The sequence below is a fragment of the Sminthopsis crassicaudata genome, chromosome 5 (assembly GCF_048593235.1).
Source record: "Sminthopsis crassicaudata isolate SCR6 chromosome 5, ASM4859323v1, whole genome shotgun sequence".
NCBI lineage: Eukaryota > Metazoa > Chordata > Mammalia > Dasyuromorphia > Dasyuridae > Sminthopsis > Sminthopsis crassicaudata.
The window spans coordinates 102,239,775-102,257,160 of record NC_133621.1 but is presented as its reverse complement, the minus strand read 5'-3'; the positions used below and the strand labels follow the sequence as shown (position 1 = coordinate 102,257,160).

Sequence of the window (17,386 nt, the reverse complement as noted above, 5' to 3'; positions counted from 1 at the left end):
ACCTTTTCCTTATTAAGACAACAAATTCTTAGGCAACTTAGGAAGGAGACAAAGTTTAAGAAAGAAGATGGGGAAGAATATACAAGTAAAACCACAGTTAACCACAATAAACAAATTGCTTTAGCGATAGGGTTATCATCGTTAGGGTTGTTATTGGGTTTTTTTTTTAAACCATTTTAAAAGATTATTATTTTTTTTTTACTCAAGTACACCAAATGTTTATTAATGCCACAGCCCTACTAAAATTAAAAAAAAAACAACAACAACAACAACAAACAAACAAACAAACAAACAAAAAAAAAAAACCTTAGGAAAAAAAAGTAATCATTTCTCCATTCCAGGTAGACTCAGTCTCCTAATCACTGAGAAAATTAAAATTGATCCTATATCATTTTCTTATTGATCCTATTTACAAGTAATTGATTTTGCCCTTTGCTTTTTGTCCTGCAACTGCTTAAATCATGGTTTTTTGTCTCTGAACTTAGTTCAGAGTTCTTGTTGGCCTGTAAGGGGTTAATTTTTAAAATCTAGGTTTTTTTTGCCTCAAGGAATTTAACTGACTTTGGAGAACCAGTGTGAACAAAAAAGGAGTTAAGCCTGATATCAACAAGCTATCCTTCAAGGCCTTCTGGTTTGCTGTCCAAAAGTCTGAGCTTATCTCACACATGGACTTAAACATAGAACATTTAAGTATTATAAGAGAAGGGGGATCGTTGCTAGCCCCCACTACAAAACTTCCAACAACCATGTGTTTCCTGCACCTCTGCTTTGTGATCAGTCATGCTGCCCTTATTCCATGACGTCAAATACCCTGCTCTGTATTCCCCAAACCCTACAAAAAGGGAACTGCCTTGTGTTCTGGGTCTTTAGCAATAATAGAGGCAAAGCCATGGACCCATTTATTGACAGGTAGCATGCCCCTATTAATAAATATCATCTTGCTCAGAGATCTGTCTCAGTTTACTCTTTTGTTAAAATCTTAATTTGTAATACCATGATACAATAATGCATTTCTTACTCCTTCTAGTTTTTGGTTACCTAATTAATATAATAAAAAAAAAAACCAAACCACTGATACAGCATAATATAATGGAAGCAACTTGTAGAAGGAAGGAAACTTCTAATCTCCATTATTAAAATGTATTTAGCTAGCCATATGTGGCTGGAGGTATGGAAGGGATTCTCTGTTCTCTACTGTTTCATCTATAAAAGGGAAGTAATATAATTAATCAGTATGAATGCAGGGAAGCTCTAACAATAAATTCCTATCATGTTCCAAGTTTAAAATCTAAAATTCAGTGAAATCCTAGAGTCTCTCCCTTTAGGCTCAATGTTTGCTGGAAGAAATGTACTTCACAGGTATTTTTTTGGGGGAAGGGGGAGGGCAGAGGAGGCATATTTATACTTTTAAAAACTCTTTAATTTTTGTTAACTCCTCAAAGTGAAACTATAGTCATTCATCCATGAAGATACTTTTACTTTTGGTGATACATATAAGGAGTAATAAAATAAAATAAATCTTCCTATCAATTTTCATTAAGTATATACTCACCAAAATAGATCAAAATGTGGTCAAAAAGAACGGGGGGGAGGGGAGAAGAAAGGAAGCAGGGGGAGAAGAGGTTATTTTAAAAAGTATTTAATGAAATTTATATCCTTTTTTACTAAAATTTATTTTAAATTTATTGGGATCTAATAGAATTATCTTTACTGATATTACTTCTAAATTCTCAACATTCTTGTTTTTAATAATTTCCTTAACTGAAATTACAATATTCAAGATGGTTTAAAAATCTAGTTTTATCTTCTTCACTTAAGAAGCTAGGCTGATATGTGGTATGATGGCAATCCATTTCTTCTTAGAAAGTTACTCTATTATACTTATTTGTTTATATACATTTTTTAAATCCATAAAAATCCCACTTCTCTCCTTTTTATTCTAATCTCCTTTCCCCTCCTCTTAAATTGAATGCAAACATTCTAATACTTGTTAAGATTTTTTTTTAAATAACTTTTTATTCTTAGGGCAAATGATAAGCACTTTCTTACTTCACTGACACATGAACTATTTTACTTCAAGAACTGTAACTACCTCTTTCACTCTCTAGTTAAAGATTTTTCAGAATTCTTTCTAATGAAGTAAGTGATGAGTTTCCCATCAGGAAATAAATGTTACATTAAAATGATCAATTTTCATAGTTCATATTTCAAGTATTTCTGTTAGTTTGTTTTTTTTTTTTTCATTCTAAAGTGGTCTGTTTTAGATTAAATTAATAAAACTGTGCTGGATTTTTCCCATAAATTCTTTCATTTCAGCAAGCCTAAAAGTGAAAATGCTCAATAGTCCTTGATAGGAGTGTGGTTTCTCCTTTTGTATTCCTTCCTCCCCACTCCGAGTGCAGTCATATAGTACACAGCCAGTGTCTAGACAAATACCTTCTTTCTCATTTGGTGTAAACTAAGAGTACCTTTTTTTAGGAAATTGGTTGACAGTCTTAGATTTAGAATCAAATTAAATATTCAACTGATAAGTATGAATAGTTTTAATTTTATGTATAAAAATAGGCAGCTATAGATTAGAAATTCCTTCTTAGCATATAATACTCTAAATGATACTGATCAAAGAAATATTCTCAGAAGTATTTCCAAAAAGCCGGACTACCATAATTTGTAAGTTGTAGATTTTACATTACCTATTGTTTTAATTATTAACCATTACTTCATGGCATAGCACTATTTGACATAAATTTAACAGAAGAAAAAACCATCTACAAGAAAACTCAAACCATTGCCTATTATTGCATAAAAGTTGGGTCTCTAAAAATCACAATTTCAAATTTAGGAAGCCTTGAGCCCCCCTTTACTTAGGGCTAGCTAATTGCCCCCAAACTATATTGTGTAAGTTTGCTAAGCCCAATGTACTTATGAACTATCTGCAAAAGCAGTGCTTTTAGAAACCATAAAATGTTCCTCTTACCCTGAATGAAAAAAATTTTAAGATAGCTGTTTGTGTAAGAGGGGCTACTGAAAAATGCTCCAATGGTTTTTGTCAAATTAAAGAATAGATAATGGGATGGTCTCACAAAAATGTAACATTCCTGGTTCTCTCAGAAGACATGCTTGAGAAGGGCTATCTCTGTAGTAGAACTCACTTCTTATAAGGGCAGATTTAAAGATATAGATATAAACACAATATCGCCTTCAGATCTAAGCATGAAAGACCAAGAAACCTTGGCAAGACTCAGTGTCCCTATAAGACTTGAATAGGAAAGTCAATAGAATTGTAGCTATGGTTTCCCTTACTCAGAAACAAAAATCCCCATTTCAGCTGCAGTGGTTATTAGAGGCATCTTTAAAACTAAATTATTCTAGTTATTGGAATTATTTGGGGGATGTAATTTGATTCTATTAAGTGAAGTTCATTTTCAGAATTTACATGCTGGCTACTCTTAATTTACTCATAATCAAAGAATATAAATGTTGAATATATAATATGTGTTAATCTATAAAATAATTCTGTTTGATTTTAGGCTATCTGGCTAAAGAAAATAAAGTTAAGCAGCTACAAATACCTATAACTGCAGATAGAAATTAGATCAATACACGTCTCAGTTTTTTTTTTTTTTAAATCAGTTTTAAAGTTATTTCCTGACAGGCAATAATCTATTCATAATCTATCCCTGACACTAAAAACACTGTCTACACAAAACCAAAATACTACTTCATTTCAATGGGAGAAAAGATCAGTCAAACCAGTTTTTTGGCATCATGTAGAAAAAATAATCAACCAGTTGGCTTAATGAATAATTCAGTTCTCAACTAGTTGTTTTGGCATAATGTGGACATAGCTTAAAATGAGCTCTTTATAGACATCCTATGTTTGATAGAATCTTCTCCGTGACAAACAGAAATGGATCTGTCTTGAGCCAAGTCATTCTGGTTTTGGAATAACGACAGAAGGCAAATTCATCACCTGTTTATAATATACTCCTTTAAACTTTGGAAGGAAGATGGGATAAAAGAATTGTTCCTCTCCTGAAAACATAAATATAAATCCAGAAGGAGACACCGATCTGCTTGTTTTAGCTCTTCAACATAAATTACAGCACAAAAAGATAAGTCTAGCCTGTTGGCTAAATGAAAATAAGACAAATCAGTGATATGGCCATAGTTCATCATCATAAAAATAAAGCCTACCTGGTACATTTTCCTAGACTTGATATTCCTGTTGGGAACATATAAAATGCCCCCCCCCTTTTTTCCAGATTCAAGAATACCTACTTTTCCATTCCAACCCCAGAAATTCAGTATTTAAATTGTTACCAAAAATTATCAATTGAAAAATATAAGTTATTAACAAGCAACTGAAATTTGGCATTCAATAAGAAGTATGTATAAAGCAGACAGATGTTTACTTTAAAAATATCTCATCTTCATGTATTGGCTAAGTCAAGAAGGAGTAAACTGCAGAAAGCACCAACTTCATCTCAAACTCAGATCCAAACTAAATCTTAAAAGGTTACAAGATTAAACAATCAACTCTAGTACTTCAATACCCTTGCTCCTCTATAATAACTTCAATTAGAAGACTATTCTGATAGGTCTTAATAATATAGCTTTATATACATTGCAGGTCAAATCATAGCTCCCCCCAACAGTTAGGATATAATATTTTTAAAAACTTGTTAGAACAGCCTATAAGACAGGTTTTATTTCTGATTCCCTCTTCTTCTTCCCTTTATATCTTCCCACTTTCACAGCTACAAAATTATAAAAAGAACCCAATGTAGCTATAAATGTATTTAAACAAATACTAATATAACTAAATTATACCAATCATATGGTTCTTTTCTGAACAAGAAGGGAAAAGATATTAAAAAGCAGGTTCTTTGGGACCTAACATCAAATACACAAATGAAATTTCAAGATTTTTTTTTCCCTATCTAAATAAAAAAATTACAATTGTCAAAGTGAGACAAAGAAGTGGGGTTTTGTTTGTTTGATTTTTTTTGGCAAGGTTTTTCTTTTTGGGGGAAGGGTTGGGTATTGAAGTTATTTCTCTGTAAAACAAAAATTTTTGTTGCATTGTCAAAATGATGGACAGCAGAAAGAGAAGATGCAATAAGATTACTAACCTGGATGACAATATGCAATCTGTAAATTAGAAAAAGCCAAGCTAGTAGCTTATTAAAAAAAAAAAAAAAACAACCCACAAAATATATAAAATAAAATGAATTTCATATACATCTTAATTTAAAATAATTAATGCATCAAATCCCTGTTTAAGACTTTAACCTGAATTTCAAATTTTAAGAGTTCAGACAAATTACTGTTACTATGGCTCTTCACCATATGTAACTCATGCTATCAAAAATAATTTAAAAACCTTCACATTCTTAAATCTAAATTAGTGAGATACTTCCCCACGAAGTCTTCCAAATAAATAGCTTAAAAAAGAAAGAATTTAAAAGCTGTTAACTTTTTAAAAAATATGTTAAATAAATTACTGATAACTTTCTTTACCCTACCACTGAAAATAAGTCAAGACACTACCAGTGACAAAATGATACTCAAGCCCTGACAAGAGACCAGCCCTAATTCCTGATCTCTTTTAAAATCCTCCCTTCCTTCATCCTCCCCCCACCAGGTCCACAATGGTTATTGCTCGTGGGTGTGGCACAGTGAAAATGCAGCATCAGGTTCATTTTGTTCTTCAGGCAGTGTTTTATATTGTACATGCAAGTCTGCTTCAAGCAGAGGAACAGTAGAAGCTCCAGGCCCCATTGCCCTCAATACTGGTCACCAAGGGTGAGAATGGCATCAAAAGCAGCTACCATCACACAAAGAAGCGTGCATGGCCATTTCTGTTCAATTTAAGGATCTTCCCAAGGCGCTGTTTGGCGGTTGCCATTCCTTTCTTTGGACGTTTACCTACAACACATCAATCACCATGTTAATGAGGACTTTTAAGATGACAGAATTCAGCAATAAAAATTTGCTTTTTTTTTTTTTTTTTTAAAGGCAACATTTCAATCATGCTGTATGTACTAAGTGAAAACGCCTATTATCCGAAATTAAAATATCTCATGGATTAAGCAAATTAAATTACATTTATACTTCCAACACATTTTTCTTCTTCCAACAGAAAACAAGTATAATACTTCTGTGACAATATTCTTTTTATAAGGGCCATTATTAATATGATATTAAGGTAAAAAGGCATCTTTAAACTCACTTTGAAGAGATAGCTGTTAAGATCATTAATGTTGTCAGTAAACCTGATTTACCACTTACTTGCTCTGTGACTTCAAGAAAAATTACAAAATGAGGATAACACATATACTACATCTGCATCAGAGATACTGTAAAGAAAGAGCTTTGTAAAGTGTAATGTATACGATATGTCATGAGAATGTGAGCTATTACTGTTTCAGTTTTCTTATGAGAAAAATATTCTCCCTTTATACGATACCAACTATAGTTATTGAAGTTAATTTTTCAAAACATTAGAATAATACAAGCTAATTTTAAGAGGGAATGAACTAAAATCAAGGGCCAAAAAAAAAAGTGAATTTCATGAACACTAGTCTTGTCACAGAATTATAGTATAAAGATATGCCAGGTGAGACCATTTAGCATTAAGAGATATAACAGAACAAAGCAGATCCCAAAACGAATTGGATTCTTAAAGTAGAGTGGGTCAGGACTAATTTTATTAAACAGTCATGAATATTCTTTGTATTCTTGCTCCCAGATCATTCTACAATGAGGCAGCTAGGTGATGTATGGATAGAACACTGGCCCCAGAATCAGGAAGACCAGAATGCAAATTTGGCATCAATACTTGCTGGTTGTGTGATGCTCAGAAAGTCATTTCTGTTTGTCTCCATTCACTTAATTGTAAAATATTGATAATAATGGTACCATTGGTTTGAGGATCAAATGAGATTAATATTTGAAAAATGCTTAGCCCCGTGACTGGATAAAGGCTTATTCTTTGTATGGGATACACCTATGGCCAGGGCCATAGGCTGATCTCTCATCATCTAGCACTCATGACCTGAGAGATATAATGCCCCAATCTGAATATCAAACATTAAAAACAAACAAACAAAAAAAAAAACCACTCATATGTATGTGCAAGTATCACTATGTATCTGCTGCTCACTAATCGATGCTCTCATACTCTTTCATATATCTCTTACTTTTCACAGTTAGGATTACATGGGCTTTCTGTAGATAATTTGTAGTCCTTTGTTTCATTCATTCCTCTTACGAAATAAAATAAATGTTCTGTTTCAAGTAGGAAGAAAGAATCAGAGCTAAGGCCTCTTACCTTTTGTTGCCTGGTTGCTGATGGGTGGTGGATTAGATGCAGGTCTCTTGATTGGGTGCAATGGTAATGAAAAGGAAGTTTCACCCCCAGATCTTTCTGGGCTAAAATTGCCATTGTTCATCTGGCATGTTCCTGGTACAAAGCTTGGATTCTGCACACATTTCCCATTTTGGAGACTTGAACTACTGCTATCCATATAACTCCTACTTTGAACCTTCTGACTGAATTCTGGTGAACCTTCCTTTTTGATATGTTTCTGGGATTTACCTGGTTCCTGCAACCAAGGAAACAAAACAGCTGAATCCATACACGGAATCTGATACCTAGGTTTTCTTATAGTGGAGACCTGGACCTTCTCTAATTTTGGCAGTTAAAAATACCCATGATGATAAATGCCATCCACTTTCAGAGAACTAATGAACTCTGAGTGTAGCCTGAAGTATATTTTTTCCCCCCTTTCTTTTCTTGCCTTTTTTTTTTCTGGCAATATGGCTAATGTGAAAATGTTTTGTGTATAAAAATTATTACATGACTTTGCATGTAATAATGGGTATCCCATTTTTTTTAACCTTCTCAATAAGGAGGGAGTAGAAGGAGAGAAAGAATTTGAAACTGAAAATAAAACAAAATAACAACAACAGAACCCCTTGAGTTTGCTATTGAATTATCACTAAAATAAAGGAATCTTAAGTCAACATTCCAAATATTTCTGTAAGTTAATACAAAAAGTTGTGACAATCTATATTGATTACATAAGGTTAGAGAACAAATATTAGAGATAATGAAACCCATTCAGTAAGGCAGGCAACAAAGCTCAAACACTCAGTATGATCCTGTCTTCTCTGCTCTTATTAATGACAATCTAAGTATCAACGTCAGATTAAGAACAGGGCATAATAAATTACTATAAACTTCTTTACTATTATTTCTTAATACTTCAATAATTTCTTCAGCTTGTAAACTCAATTAATTGATTAACCTATGGAAATGAAACACTGAAATCACAACCCAAGTGTGTGAATAAGCATGGTTAAGAGATTCAATTACTGACTTCAAAGTGTATCTAAAAATAATTTTTAAAAGTTTTTACTAGGGCAGCTAGGTAGCGCAGTGGATAGAGCACCAGTTCTGAAGTGAGTTCAAATCTGACACTTAAAACACTTCCTGGCTATGTTACCCTGGGCAAGTTACTTAACCCCAACTGCCTCAGGGAAAAAAAAAAAGTTTTTACTGATGTCTTTTGTTTTTACTACAGTCATTTTCTTCTAACAAAGACAGGCAACAACATAGTCACTTTGTCTGACAATATATAAAGCATATTTCTTCCATAAAGGAGCTGACACAAATTAAATCATTGCTTTTTAAATATTATGTCATGCATCCCCATATAAATCATTTTTATTAAAGTTGGGATTTCTGAACTAGTTAATCCATAGTTGTTGTCTCATAATGAAAGAAATAGAATCTACATGAAGAACTTGTAAGACATTATCTTCTGGATCTTTGTATAGGGGAAAAGTTTATAACTAAACAGGAGATAAGAAAAGACCAAAAAAGATAAAATGGACTATTTTTATTACATAATATTTGGAAGTATTTGCGCACACAAAATGAATACAGCTAAAATTAGGAGGGAAACTGTACTGGGAGGTAAAAACATCTTTGCTAAAGGTCTCATTTTCAAAATATGTAAGAAATTAATTCAAATTTATAAAAATAAGGTCAATTCCCCATTTGAGAGATATTCAAGGAATAGTTAGAAGAAAGGAGAAAAATCTAAGCTATTTACAATCAATAAAGTAGGGTGCAGGGGTGGTAATGAATGATGCTACCCACCCTTCTGACAGGGAGGTCCTCACAAAAGATGAAGAATGAGATATATTTTTACATATGGCTAACAAAGGAACTATACATATTTTTTATATGGGCTTTTTTTTTCTCTCTTCAATATGATTGGGAGAAAAGATAAAAAAAATTTTTGTTACTGAAAAATTAAGCTAAAAAAATATTTCTCCTTAAGAGGTAGAATTAATTTATAAATACTAAGTATCATGCAGTAATCATCTGTAGCATAATAAAACCTTCTTTTTCTAAAAAAAAAAAATTTGTGACACCTGTTGATATGAGAACAAGGCTTATTAAACTATCAGTATATTCCTATATTCCAACTAATAGTTGTAAATTGTATTCTTTACTCCATAATTAAAGAATGCCAATCATTCTTTGGCATTTTGACTAGCAATATCATCATCATTCCTACTACCAATACCACCACTACCCTTATAACTTCTACTACAGCTTCAGAAAAGGAAGTATACTTCCCTTTTCCCCAAAGTGAGTAAATGCAGATGAACTCCATAAGGCAAGAACTGACCCCTATTGCTTTCTTTATTCCTACAGTTTCTGACCATGTGATGATACCATAAATGCAGGGATATAAGCTATTAGGGTAATTAATTAATTAAGGCAAGACTTCCTTATATCTAAATTATTCTAATCACAAAAAAATTACGTATCCTAGAGCTAAGGCTGAAAGTTTTTCTTACTGGTAATAAATGATAACAATTATGATCTGTTTCTTAAGTAGAGATTTGCTTATTAAAAATTTAATCAGTGTGATTATGAATCAATAAAAATATGCAGCTGTTCCAGAATACCTATGTTGTAACATTTTAATTTCCCAAATCTCATAATAATGAGTCACCAATAGTACAAAAGTAAAAAGCTAAGCAAATGTTAACTTTGTAGTTTCTTTAAAAGTGTCTGACACATAATAATTACTTAAAATATTTGTCAACTGATTGAAGAAAAGTTCCAAAATTTGGACATACCTGAGGATTAAACTTGGAAGTTGTGAGTTGCCTGACCCAGGATGAAGTCCCCAATTCTTGTTCCTCTGTCTTAATATGCTGACCTAAAGAAAGAAGTTTTTATTAAACTATAAGACAATTTTCTAGGACTTCATAAAATGCTTGAATTAAAAAACAATAGCACCAAAACTACTATTTAGTGCATATTAATAAATAAGCTCTTCATTCACATTTTAAACAGAAAATCTTGTTTTCATTAGTGTCTCTATGCAACAATTTAACTATTTTATCAATTCTCAAACTGGATCACAAAAGCATGAATTCATTAAACCCATCTACTACCACTATAAAAGAACAGAGAGATTTACACCATTAACTTCTATATAAGAGTCTGGAGATATTTCCTGAAAAGTTATAAAATTATTGGTATAAAAACTAATAGTTTCTGCAATTTGGGAAATAAGCACCTACCTTAAAAAAAAAAAGCATAGAACACTATTTGGATAAACTAGTGGTTTGGCTTCATTTTCTTTCCAATTTACTCTCAAGCAGCAAAAGAAAGCACTTCATCAAGAGGAAGGAAAGAGGTGTTTTGAAATTTATTTCCCCTCTCAAAAAAAAAAAAAGTTAATTGTACATGTCAGGCAAGCCACTCACAGTATCAAATCTGGATTATGTTGCTATTACTGACATTTCCACTATGTGAAATGACTTTCAAAAGATTAAAGAAAAAGTAACGGAATTCAAAGGAAATGAAGAGAGTAACCAAGTTCAATGAATTGGCTTTTTATAACTTGAACTAGCAATATAACTTACTTCTCTCCTGATACTTACCAATTTTGGAAGGATTTTTTGGGGACAATATCCAAAAATTTAGATATTCACTATAACCAACAACTTTGGGGACCTCTCCCCTACATACATATATACAATGATTATGGATATCTCTAAAATAAAATTATGAAAACCATTCTCAAAATATTTAGTTATACTGAGTTACCTTCTCTCAAAATAACTGCTTTAAGTTCAAAAGTGTATAAAAACTAGTAAAGAGGAAGAAACAGAAGACTGAAAGGAATATTTTTTAATACTAGGGTAAAAAACAATTTCAGGATCACTCTAATTGAGAAGACCTGAAGTTGTTAAGTACTGTCCTTCAAAAATGTAACCAATGATGAGCTGACATAATTAGTAGGATTTTCTATTTCTTTGGGAAGAAATCTATATAATTAAATGAATCAATCAGGTCAACAAGCATCTATCCACTGCTGACTATAGGTAAGGAACTATGATAAGCAATGGGAATACAAAAATAATTCCTTCCTCAAAAAGAATACATTCTAGTGGGGGAGACAATATGTAAACAATTCAGCAAACATAAGCTATGTAATAATCTATCTTGAGAAAATATAAGTAATGTGACAGGGGAAGGCACTAGTAGCTGGGGGAATAAGGATCCTCCTGCATGAGGCAGGACTTGAGCTAAGGCTCAGAAACCAAGAAGGGGCCAACCATTCCAAGCACATAGACAGCCAATGAAAGAGGGAAAAGAGACAAAAATGGAGCCGTCTTATCTGAGGAACTACAAGTGGGCCAGGGTCACTGACTGGTAGATCTAGGAAGACTGAAGACTGGAAGGGGTTAGGTTTTGAAGAATGTTAAATGCCCAACAGAGGAGTTTATATTTGATTCTGGAGCTAAGAGGCAGGCACTGAGTTCACTGAGCAGCAGGAGAATTTGGGAAGAAAAGTAAATGCATTAAAATCAGGAGCCTGAATGACTGGAAGGGTGACAATGCCCTCCATGCTTAGAGGGAAGTTCAAAAGAAGTAAGAAAGATGGCGTCAATTTTGGATATATTAAGTTTGACATGTCTAAAACATGTTCAGTTCGAGGCAGTTGATATGTATGTGACAGAGTAGGGGGAAAGGTATGCGGATCTGAGAACTTGCATAGACATTATTGCTGTGGTGGCATTGGCTGTAAAACTACATAAACTATGCCTTTAAATCAAACTCATCTCTCAGAAACTTTTTTTTGTACAGTATCAAAACATGACTGGATGAGATAAAGAAGTTAAAATGGAGGAACAATTAAAATTAACTCCAAAATGAAGCCTGAGTGATTGGGAAAGTAGTGCTAGGAATGGATGAATGTGTCTTCATCAAGCAATCTTTCTGTTCTAAGTATGGTGTTGTGTCCTTAGGGATACAAACAGAAAAGCAAAACAGACATCCCTGCTCTCAAGATCACTTTTTAATAGGGGAGATGACTGATAGAAAGGCTCAGATGCAGGGTGAATGGGTAAAAATAAAAATCACAAAGAGTGGGCTTAGAAGGAAGGGGATTCATAACATTTCTGGATGTATAAAGTTTCACGAGTTGTCAAGACATCCTAGCAACAGTAAGTTTAGAAGAGGTTGGGGCTAAAAGGACAGATTTTGAAACCACATGCAGAGAAACAATCATTAAAACCCCAAGGGTGGATCAAGCTGCCAAGAGAACACATTGAGGCTTGGGGAGAAGAGAAGAAAGCTAAGGATGAAGCTTTGCAGGACACTGGGGGTGAGGGGGGAGGTGTAGGAGGAAGTGTATGGAAAATGAATTAGATAAGCTGAAAAGTCTGTCACCTAGGAAAATAATGAAAGAAAGAAATAAGAGCCGTGACAAAGAATCCAAAGGAAGGAAATGGTATTCAACAGTATCAAAAGTTATAGGAAAGTCAAGAAGGGTAAGAACAAGGAAAAGGCCAGGATCTTGTATTTGGAAGGTGAATCACCAATGAACTGAGAAAGTTTAGTAGAATAGTATGGCCTCCAGATTGCCAAGAGTTGTGCAATGAGTATTTTAGCTTAAGAGGCATCTATCCAGATCGAGGGAAGGTTTATTTAAAAAAAAAAAAAGAAGGGAAAAGCTAGACTAAGAATTTGAAAGAGAAATGGAATGGATGATGGGGCAAGGTCCTATGAAAGAAGAAATTCTCAAGGGAAAATGTAGAATGGTCAGCTTTGACAAAATCTAGGGTATAGAAAGGTCAGCTTTGATTACTTTATCTTTTGAGATTACAGGAAATTAACTGCTTTGCTGGAAATCTTGAATCTATGAATATAGCTATTACCACATCACTCTTTTCTATGCCCACTTGATTCTGTCCCTGTTTATTTAGCTACTGATATAAGATAAAGCTGGAACTGAAAGGGAATTATTCAAAGGCTTACATGGCTGATTGGTATTTTAAGAGTCTGCACTAATATGTCTAAATCAACGACTTCCAATCAAAAATGGGACTATTACTCTATAAAGTTAAATCATATGTTGGCTCAAAGATCATTATTGATATTACTTACCATATTCCAGTGGCTTAGGAGGCTGATACAACTGTCTAACTTCATGGTTAGTTGCATGACAGTTGTTGTGTTCTTGAAAAGAGCTTCTTTCACCTGCATAATCTGTGCTTTGTATCTGCCTTGTTAAGCAGGTAGTATAGTGCAATCCTGCCATAGATAGCATGCCCTGAATAGCTTCTTCCTCTGTGCTGGTCGAGGTAGGACATTCCCTAAAAAGTTAAGAATAAAATCTTTGTTTCTACTTTGAAATGTCACTAAACTCCAATATATGAAAATTCAATCCATACCAGAAGGCCTACCTTTTACTTGGAATTTCACTTTTAGATGGTTTCTTGTTAGTTTGATACAGGTTCATCGTCATTTCAGATTCCTCCTTAAAATTTGAAGATATTTTTTTTTGTTTCTTTTCATCTCCTGAGCTTTCTGACTCTTCCCTGGTAAAATCATTTTTCTATAAAAATAAATTTATTATATCTATGTAAGATAAATGAAATTTTAAGAAAGAACTGCTGAGAATTATAAGATGCTAGGCAATAAACTGAAAATGTCAGTGCACACAGGTAGCATTTTTATTATTGCTATGATAGAAGGTTGATAATTCAGAAATAGAAGTCACTAACTAAGAATATGATAGCTGAAAATGGGATTTAGAAAATATAGGAAAAATGCCATTTGACCCAGAATGGAGTCACATTTACTACATACATTTACTAATCCTATGGAGCTGAACAAGGCAGCCTTAAACTGAAAATAGACACTATGAGGACAAACTATCCACATCTATCAAGGTAGATATGACAAAAAATACATTTTATGATGTAGAAAGAAGGCTAACAGGAAGCATAATCCAAGATCACCAGAAATAAAACACATGGCCTTAGATATCACCTTCCAAACACTAGCTTTATAACTTTAGCAGTAATATTTGTTTCTTCCTTCTGTCAATTCTCATATGCTACTACTTAAGTAGTTTAACTTCTACAATGTCTCATTTCTAACCTCTTCTCTCCACTATCACAGCCTCTAGTCTCATTGACTCTTACTTGTACTAAAATGAAGTTTTTCCTGTTTTTTACATTCTTCGACCTCCAACCTTAGTTATCATACTCAGTCTGCAGCATGAATAAGAGTTAGATTAAAAGGCAACTGAAAAATATTTACCAAAGTAAATAAAAACAAAGAAATTGTTAATTTGTGATCTGTTTCTATTTGAATTTGATACCACTGCTCCACACAGCTGCCAAATTCATATTTGTAAAATACCTACATGACCATGTTATTCTTCAATGTAAAAATCATCAAATGTGTTTAATTACTGTTGAATAAAACAAAAAATATAAATTCAAAATAAATGAGAAGAGTGTAAGTCACCAAACCCAGATGAACTACATCCTAAAGCGAAGAGTGGGAATATATAGAATTGTCAAGAAACTACTGGTGATCTTTGTGAAAGAGAAAAACATAAGAATAAATATTATCTGGATTTTTAAAAAATGAAAAAAGAATAAAGTCTCTATACTATAAGCTATCCAGCTTGTCTGACTCCTGAAAAATTCTAGAAGGTATCATTGAAAGAAAAAGGGAAGATTCAATCAAGAAGCTATCAAGACTAGAATACCTTAATTTTCTTCAGGACAAAATGAAGAAATGTATAATTAGATTGAATGACTAGACTTAAAGACTATATTAGCAGCATAACTTACAGAGATTATGAGTAGAGGGGCTCAGCAACCTGTCATTGGTTCTATGATGTTTAACATTTTTATCAATCATTTAAATTAAAGTATAAATGGAATACTTATCAAATTTGTAAACGACTTAAATTAGACACAATAAATAACACAACTGGCATCCCAAAAGATCTTAGTAAGGCTACATGTAACACTCTACAATTTGGTAGTTAACCATATTAAATGAACTAACCAAATAAATAAAGCTTAGGAGATACTTAAAACCACAGCTCTTGTGAAAAAGACTGAAGGGTTTTTCTGCAATGAAGGCTCAAATTGAAGCCATAATATAATCTAGGCAGCTAGAAAGGCTGAGGAGAGGCAAGGTATCCAGAACAAGGGAGATAAGCTTTCCTATACTGTGCTTTCAGTAAGATCACATCTGGAGTACTGTGCTCTGTACCAGGCACTTTAGGAAGGTCATCAGAGAGTACTCCGGGATGAGGGAGCAATGAAAACTAGGCCGTATGAGGATCAGTTAAAGGAACTGGATATATTTAGACTGAAGGAGAGAAAAGGGGAGAGGGGAGAGAAAGAGGATAGGAAAGATAGGATAGAAAAAGGATGAGAGTTGTTCTGCTTGGTCCATGAGAGAAGAATCAGGAACAAGTGCTGAAAGTTAAAGAGAAATAAATTTTCGTCTCAATGTGAAGAAATTCACTCTATACCAATCCAAAATGTCTAAAAGTGCAATGGACTATCTCAGCAAGAAGCATGCTTGCCCTTTTTCTGGTTGAAGACTCATCCTGGTCAAAGACATTATAATAGTGATGCTTATTCCTGTAGGACTAGATTAGATGACCTCTGAGGTCCTTCCCTTCCAGTGCATAGATTTTGTCCTTTAGTTTTAATCCTGTCCAAATATGTGATAGTTACAAGATTACATTAAAAATGTATTATGTCCAAAGATATCCTGAATAAGACAGTTAAAATTAAAAAAAAAAAAAAAATAGGAGAAAATAAAATTTTATTTGTGTTAAGATAAAGTTTAAAGATAAACTGGAGGTAAAGCTATATTTAGTAGCCTTAAACATAGGACTATTATCTATCATTACAGCCACAGGTACCAAAAGTCAAAAGATGCACATCTTTTGGAAAGCACAGTAATTATCCTCAAACTGAAATCAATGGTTTGTGCCTCCCTCCCTTTCCTCTGGGGCAAGTACTTCCTTTAACAATGCAAAAGGTTTTACCTGAACAGTGCAATCAGGCCCAGATTCCTCTGAATCAGAAATATCAGAATACTGTGAAGATCCATTTCTAAGTTCTGATTTCACACTTTCAAAAAACACTGGAAGAAAAAAAGAGAAAAATAGGAGTCATTAGAATATTTCACATTTTAATTTGCAAAGAAAATGTCAATGTTTGTTATATATCTCTTATGTACAAAGCTGTATCCCAGGTTTAACAATCTGGAAGACTTGAATATGCAAATACAATCAACAAAACAATGGGATAGAAGCAGGAGATTTTCAAACTAGTTCCCAAGAAGAAACTATGAAATTAAGACAATGAAGACAGCCCCAGTGCAACCTCTCTTATTTTTCCCTTTGAAGAAACTTGAGGACCCGATAAAGTTAAGAGCTAGTTAGTAGCAGAATTTAAACAAAACCCAAGTCCTTCTGGTTTTCAGTCAATGTAATAAAGAATCCTATGTAGCAATGATTTCATGTTAATAGATATAGCTACATTTCTTTTCCCTGGTGTTTCTATTCAGGAAAGACATCAAAACTCTTTGGTATTCTCTGTACCACTCCTATCTATAGTTGTTACTATTAATAAAGGGTTTGTCAAATATTCAAGTCAAATTTTTTTTAAAAATACAACTAGTCTATACAGGTATAGTCTAAGAAAGCTCTGATTTTAACAGATAAAATGTTTGTTTTTTTAATGATTCCAGATTTCCATTTTGAGTTAAATGAATGTTTTTCATCAATTACATTATTTATCAAGAGCTAACCAAGGATTAAAAATCCAAGCTTAGCTTACAAACTCTAATTTAGAATGGAGGAACTTTACTAGGAATGCATTATCATGATTCTAAAAAGGCAGCTTAAAAAAAAAAGTATTTCAAATGCTGAGGTTCAGAAGATTCCAAAGTGGCAGACCAGTGTTGCAAGGTGTCTCAAAAGAATTTGCAAGCTTGTACCTATCTCCAAGTCAA

The 17,386-nt window shown here is 33.1% G+C and overlaps 1 protein-coding gene across 1 annotated transcript in view; it reads right to left on the bottom strand.

Moving 5' to 3' along the window:
• Positions 1-5,018: 5,018 nt before the first annotated feature.
• The window catches only part of KDM7A (lysine demethylase 7A), an 89,107-nt gene continuing 76,739 nt past the window's right edge, over positions 5,019-17,386 (bottom strand). The window contains exons 15-20 of the mRNA XM_074267762.1: positions 16,416-16,513; positions 13,792-13,943; positions 13,493-13,701; positions 10,168-10,250; positions 7,337-7,610; positions 5,019-5,931 (exon numbers count right to left, since the gene is read on the bottom strand). Of these exons, the coding sequence (XP_074123863.1) occupies positions 5,837-5,931; positions 7,337-7,610; positions 10,168-10,250; positions 13,493-13,701; positions 13,792-13,943; positions 16,416-16,513 (911 nt within the window). The 3' untranslated portion in view covers positions 5,019-5,836. The remainder of the gene's footprint in view (positions 5,932-7,336; positions 7,611-10,167; positions 10,251-13,492; positions 13,702-13,791; positions 13,944-16,415; positions 16,514-17,386) is intronic.